A 7,245-nucleotide genomic window follows, 5' to 3' on the forward strand; every position below is an offset into this window, starting at 1 on the left:
TCAGTGGCTTCCATTTCTTCCAGTAGCCAGGATATTATATCAGCAGGGTATCTGATTACTGACAGGGCATAGGTGTTTATTGCCTGGATCTTGTTCTTGCCATTCAGCTGACTCTTCAGGACCTGCCTCACTCTTCAGGACCTGCCTCACCCTCTGAAGGTATTTGGCTGTGGCTGTTCTCCGTGTTGCCTCCTCATGATCGCCATTTGTCTGTTGGATCCCTAGGTATTTGTAGCTGTCCTGAACATCTGCTATGTTGCCTTCAGGTAGTTCAGCCCCTTCAGTGGTGATCATCTTCCCTCTTCTGCAAACCATCTGTACGCACTTATCCAGTCCGAATGACATCCCGATGTCATTCGGACTATATATCCTGCTGAGGTGAGTGAGGAGGAGTCAATGTCACGCTCACTCTTGGCATACAGCTTGATGTCATCCATGTAGAGGAGGTGGCTGATTGTAGTCCCATATGTGTGTGTGTGTGTGTAATATATATATATATATTTCACCTAATGTTAAGTTTAATTCTTGTGAACAATACCAGTTTTGAACTTCCATTTGCTATTTATGGCCTGACATTGACCCGCCACGTCCACCCACCCATGCCAATTTGTGGTCAATGAGCATTATACTGTATATATTTTAGATTAGATTAGACATATTGTGCTGTTTTTCACAGATTACCCAGTTTCAACATCTGACAAGGACTTTTGAAACCACTGAAAATGATTACTGACACAAAATACCATGTTCCCAATCAAAACTGACTCGTATGATTTATATAGTAGAGAACAAAAGCATTCATTCATTCATTCATCTTCTATACCGCCTATCCCTTTTGGGGTTGCGGGGGGGCTGGAGCCTATCCCAGCTGTCAATGGGCGAGAAGAGAACAAAATCATATGAACAAAATCAAGCCAAAGCAAAAAACAAATCTTATTCACTGATTCTCTGGGTCCTTTTGAAAAAACGAAAAGCAAAAAAAGATAATTACAAAAAATCTTCACAATATATGACGTCACATGTTTACATGCATATGTTGGGCAGTGTGTTGTGATTTTGGCATGTGCCTTGCAAATAGATGCACTACATTTGTGGCACACAAGGCTGGTTTTGACATTTCTCGGTGCACACCATTTGGACCTCTTCCTGGTGGCTCTTGCTTCTGATGCTTGAACATCTCTCACTCTCTTGTGTCCTGGTCATCAAAATGCAACACCCAGGAAAGTGAAAAGTCATCAGGGGCATTGTGGCTCGAAAGATTGCAGACTTCTACTTTTCCCCACTCTTTATGCCATAGGCTCACAGTGGATTCATTCTTGGATCTGTAGACACCGGACAGAATCAAGATACCCACGTAGGCTTGAATGTCCATTCGGTCTACCTCCTTCCAGGTGTCTTTGTACACCCATCTCTCCTTCAAGTTGGTCATGTTCATGACTATTGTTTGGATGTCCTCTGTCAGGAACAGTTCGAAGCAGGACTTTACATCATCTACTCAGGATATGGCATACCTTGACCCTGGAGTCTTCTTGATGACATTTTCTGTTGACAGCCGACCTCTCCTCTCAGGTGGGGATGAACACCAGGACAAAGTCCCATTCTTTCACTGGAATGTAACCACAGCAGGAGCATCCTCTTCATCACTGGATTGTTCCCCATCAGTGGTCTCTTCGTCTGGATCATATTCTGTGTCATCCTCATCTTCTGACACCTCTTCTTCAAAGGCATCCTCAATGTCATTTTCCTCCCCTCTCTCCTCCTCATCAGTGTCATGGTCAAAGAAATAATCAGAAGCCTCAGTCATTGTGCTGCCACAGAAATGGATTTAGACACACAGACACACACACACACACACACACACACACACACACACACACACACACACACACACACCTCTATTTTATATACTAATTGTAATCTTACCCATTCATTTTTAATGACCAGTCATTTCTGCCCGGGAAGACCAAGGGTGTACATAAGTTCAATAAAACATTAAAAATTAAAAGAAAAGAAAATCTCAAATTCATTTTGTGTGTTCAGATGCCATGTGTGAACAAAATCAAGGAATCTTACGACAAACAGATGAAATGAACTACATAATTTAGAGAGAGAATTTGTCAATCGGTCAGATTGGGCCGTGAAGACAACAGGAGGGCTAAAAAACCAAACAAAAAATAATTAACCGTTAACCATGAGAAAGGCATTTAGCTTTTCCATTTTTTAAAAACTATTTTTTTTTCTATCTTTAGTGTAACTTGTAGTGAAATTCCAAAGCCACAGTTTGATGGAGGTCTGTCACCTATTGTATTGTTTCCTTCCTTTAGTATAAAGTAATTTAGTATGTTCATCTGCTAAAAAACACTATACAATGACAATTATGATTAGTGTACATGCTGTATAGAATTAATGTGTAGTATGAATATGACATTAATAAATTGGTGATTTGTGTGAGAATGAGTGCTTGGTGAGAAGCGAATATTACCATCAGTATGCAAACCTGTGTCTTTGTATTTAGCGTTTCTGTGTGTGTGTGTGTGTGTGTGTGTGTGACTGTGTGTAGTGTGACTGTGTGTTTGTGTGCATTGTCACCTGAGTGTGTATGAATCATATGCAGAACTGGTCTTTGAGTCCCTCCTTGTGTGAATCTCCAGTCCTCTGGAGGAGAGCCAAATGAGATCAAATGCAGTAGAATTCCTTTGCTTCCAGAGACACAAACACATCAATTACAGGCCACCTTGGCTCCCTCTCTGATCCCTGCCATCTGTCCCTCTTCCCCTCAACTAACAGCGCTCCTCTCCTTTTCTCTGTTATTTCCCTCTGTCCACCGTTTCCACAAGAGGAACCACAGGGGATTAAGGAAACATATGCAAAATGCTCAAGCGTATGCGTCCTACCCACCATTTTCTATTAAAGCAAGCTTTAAATATGTAAATTAAACATGTAAATATGGAAGTGGGCAGGCATCTTTGCATGTTAAAACATGGGCTGTGGGAGTATCGGCATATATTCATCTTCAGTTTAAACCTCTTACCATTGTGTGATGTTTGTGTACACACACATAAATCTGTGATACATTCATATATGTTTTTACACACTTAGTAAATAACATGAAGCGTACTTAATAAGCATCATTATGCAATTAAAAATAATCAGTCACCAGCATGCAATTTTTTTTCACAGTTTGCATTGGCATTCAAGAGAAGCATGATCCCTGATGACCTTCATTCTTCACAGTCGAAATATTAACAAAGCTAATGATTGGCAGATGAAAATGCTAGCATGCCCTTCATACCACTCAGCCTGATACTACCAAGGCTGCTGATTGAGAAGCCACACTCGTATCCAATTCCATAGATGTATATTTCTATACATCCTTTGCTAAATAATACCCTGGTCTGGGCCTGGGGTCCTCACACAACCTACAGTAGAATAGGGCTGTCAACCTTCCTCTTCAATCCCATTCGAATTTCATTACTTATTTTTTTTGAAATTCGAATAATATTCGATTTTTTTATGTTAAAATATAGCCTATTTATGCATTACTATAGGTTGGCTACCTTGTAGGGCATGGGGTTATTATACTTTTGGCCAGTAGAGGGCGTTCCGATGTAATCACAGTCGTCTATAGGACTGTGGATGTAATCAGTAAACATTCTATACCAGAAGTCAAGAGATGTTTGTTATAAGTAAATAATAAAGATCAGGCAGAAAAGGGAAAGTTCAATTCTGAATTTTAATTCAACTCTGAGTACAACACTGAGCCGCGTCAAGGCTGCTGGAGAAACCTGGTCCTTTAAAAAAAAATGCTTCCGTTTTTTTTTTTGTTTGTTTGTTTGTTTTTTTAAATACCAAAATGCTCTGGTGTCAAAAGAATGATAGGTTATGTGGTTCACCTTTATGTTTACACAGAAGTAATATATCAACTATTAACTATTAAATTCAACTCATTACTCAAAGTGCATCACATAGCCTACGAAAATAACTGAAATTGCCCACAGACAAAACTGAAAGTGCCTCATAAACATAACTAAAATCGTACATAACTACAACTCAAATTGCGCACTCAAAGTGCATACAAAAATAACCAACTTTGCAAATTCAAAAATAACTCAAATTGCGCACGCTACATACAAAAAATGAAAGTGCTTATGGCGGCAGTGGGCCGATAACAGGCATTACATTTCTAACACGCCACATCTTTTTATTAGGCCTATTTCTAAAGGTTGTTAGCCAAAAACACCAGGCGATCCACATTTGCTGGGTCTAGTGCAGAGCGTTTTTTATTTACTATCATGCCAGCAGTGGAAAAAACCCTTTCTGCTCTAACTGAGGTGCCCGGGATGCTCAAGTAGCGCCGTGCCAGCCGGGCGAGGTGAGGGTACTTGGTTCCTGACGTCTTCCACCACGACAATGGGTTGCTGTCGCTGGGTATTGGTGTCTCAGCATCGTACATGCGCATCTCTTGCTGTAGCACAAGTCCACTGTCCAAAGTACCACCTGGACCAGCAAACTGGCGATAAACATTCCCCAAAAGGGACCCCATAGCACCCAGAGGGGTTCCATCCCCTGCTCCCTCTTCATTCTCCGCGTGCTCTTCATCCTCCGCAATCAACCTCATCTCTCTATGTACTTTATCGTGCACCTCCTGCTGTTGTTCTCCGGTCAGATGAATCAGTCGATGGAACCGGGGGTCGAGGTAACTAGCAGAATTGAGTAGCATGAACGCGTCTTTGGTATGACTGTAGCGCTTCTCGAGGTCGGCGGAGATCTTAGTTTTCATGTCATTGAGTGCTTGAGGATCACCGGTAGATGGCTGAAGATGTGACATAAGCACGTACTTAAGGGGGAGAAAGGCTGATGCGGTTGGAAATCGGTCAGTTGATAATGCCTCCGTGGCCACTTTAAAAGGCTGTAGCAATGATCTCACCTACAGAAAAAAAACATAAATAGGCTACTGTTAGAATACTTGACGGTGGGCCTAATATTCTGCTCCTCTGTCACGCTGAAAATGTTATGGCCTGTTAATGATTATTGGTTTGTTAATTTAGGCATGCAAAATCGCTGTGTTAGTTTAATGTCTGTGACTCACCTGCTCCATGAGGCTCCACTCATTGGTGTTCAACTCAAGATGACCGAGTTTTTTCTCCATAATGACAGCTGCCACCGGAGCTTGCTGCTCCGCTGCCCGACACACCATGTCGTAAGTGCTATTCCAACGGGTGGCACAATCATTGATCAGCTTGGCAGGTTTCACTCCGAGCAGCCTCTGTTTAGATTCCAACAGGTAGCTGTCCGTGGTGGACTTGTTGAAATGCAGTGCTGTGGCCTTCAGTCTGTTGATAGGGCTTTCGATAGCTCGCACTGTTAGCCCTTTCCTCACAGCCAAGTTAATAGTGTGGACCATGCATGGTACATTGGCTACTTGCAGGTGCCTCTCGACAGCGTTAATATAATTAGCCGCATTGTCTGTGGTAATGGACAGCACCGACTGGGGCCTCACGTTGTATTCTCCGAGTATATTGGCGATGCACTCTGCGACGTGTTCAGCTGTGTGGGTTTCCTGGACTTCGGCTGTTTTAAGAATGATGTCCTTCATTTCCCAGTCATCGTTTATGAAATGTGCGGTGACTGTCACATATGCCTCGGTGGCTATCGAGGTCCATCCATCTGTTGTCAGGGAAATGTTTTCTCCGCTTAGCATTTTTTTGATGTTGTCTTTTGTTGCATCATAAAGTTTAACAACTCTGTCACTGATGGTTGCACGGGAAGGAACTGCGTACCTGGGTTCTAACTCCTGGACGAAATCTTTAAACCCAGACCCCTGCGAGATGTTTATCGGCCTCATATCTTTGCAGATAAATCGTGTCAGTTTATCGGTTATCTTCCTTTGACGTTCGGCTGATAAGCCCCGTGATGAGGAGGCAGGCATGAAAGAGGTGATTCGCGCCTGCTTGGCCTGAGGTTCATCAGTGTCCGAAGTTAGCTCGGCTAGCTTGCCAGGGTGTAGCGTCAACAGGTGTGTTCGCATGTTACTCGTCGTGGTATGATACTTCATTCGAGCCTCGCACAGCTTGCATATTACGTTTTCTCTGTTTGTTATTGTTCCATTTTTTGACGGAAATCCAAAGTATTTCCATAGCAAGCTTCTGTGATGTTCAGGAGTGGTAATCTCCGCCCGTGAATTCTCCTCGCTCGCCATTAATCAAAATTCTGATACTGTATCCTAGGCAACGCTATGATAACGTTCAAGCATTGAAGTAACGCGATAACTCAACGTGAGATTTGGATTCAGTCAGACTCAGACTCGAAGAACGACAAAATTCCTCATTACGTTGTCTTGAAAAAAAATTAAAAAAAAATAAATTAACATTCGACTAGTAATTCCTGCGTTCGAATTCTATTGTTTTTTTAATAGTCGAATTATATTCGACGACTGAAAGTCGTTCCAACAGCCCTACAGTAGAATAACACACAAACATGAACTTGTCTAGTCCAACTGCATTTCACCTCTTAAGCTGCGTCTGTATCTTCACCAACTGCAGCCTGCACTATAAGGTCCTAAAATGATTCTGGACTGTTGATGAATCAACGGCAGGAAAAGTCCAATGTAATTGTTGAGACACACACACACATACACACACACACACACACACACACACACACACACACACACAATCATGTTTCCATCACCTCATTTCATTTCCTGCTTACTCTCACCCTAACTCTTACCACGACTTGCCTAACCCTAACCCCAGCCTTAACCTAAACTCAGCATTACCCGAAGCTTTAACCAAGTCTTCACCCTGAACTTTGATCATTTATGTTACAGAACTTGGGTTTTATCCCTGAAAGGAAGACAGCTCTCCACAATGTGACTGTGTAAAGAAATGTATGTCCCCACAACATGAGCAATACACTTCCACACACACACACACATACAATGAGATCTTCAATGCGGCAGAGCTAAGGAGCGTACTTTTTATCACCAGCCACCCACACGTTGTGAAAAGAATTACTGCAGTCAGAAGAGACAGAGAGCTCATGGAGGAAGGTGTTGGACTATGAAAGAATGGTTGGCAAGATTTTCACACAAATAAATGTCCAAACTGACAAGTGTAAACTCTGTAACTAGTATACTAATTACAAGTTGATACAATTATTCAACTCAATGTTACTTATAGAAATTGGTTGAGTGTGAGGGCAATGACAGAACAGTGGGAGAAAAGATCTCATTATCATGATATA

At 42.1% G+C, this 7,245-nt stretch overlaps 1 protein-coding gene across 1 annotated transcript; it reads right to left on the reverse strand.

Moving 5' to 3' along the window:
* Nucleotides 1–4,216: 4,216 nt before the first annotated feature.
* LOC143317746 (E3 SUMO-protein ligase ZBED1-like) lies at nucleotides 4,217–6,028 on the reverse strand. The gene is made up of 2 exons (XM_076725758.1): nucleotides 5,090–6,028; nucleotides 4,217–4,813 (listed from the first exon to the last, which is right to left on the reverse strand). The coding sequence occupies exons 1-2, from the start codon at nucleotides 6,026–6,028 to the stop codon at nucleotides 4,217–4,219; spliced, it is 1,536 nt and encodes a 511-aa protein (XP_076581873.1).
* Nucleotides 6,029–7,245: the final 1,217 nt, after the last annotated feature.

This window comes from Chaetodon auriga, chromosome 3, assembly GCF_051107435.1.
Source record: "Chaetodon auriga isolate fChaAug3 chromosome 3, fChaAug3.hap1, whole genome shotgun sequence".
Lineage (NCBI taxonomy): Eukaryota > Metazoa > Chordata > Actinopteri > Chaetodontiformes > Chaetodontidae > Chaetodon > Chaetodon auriga.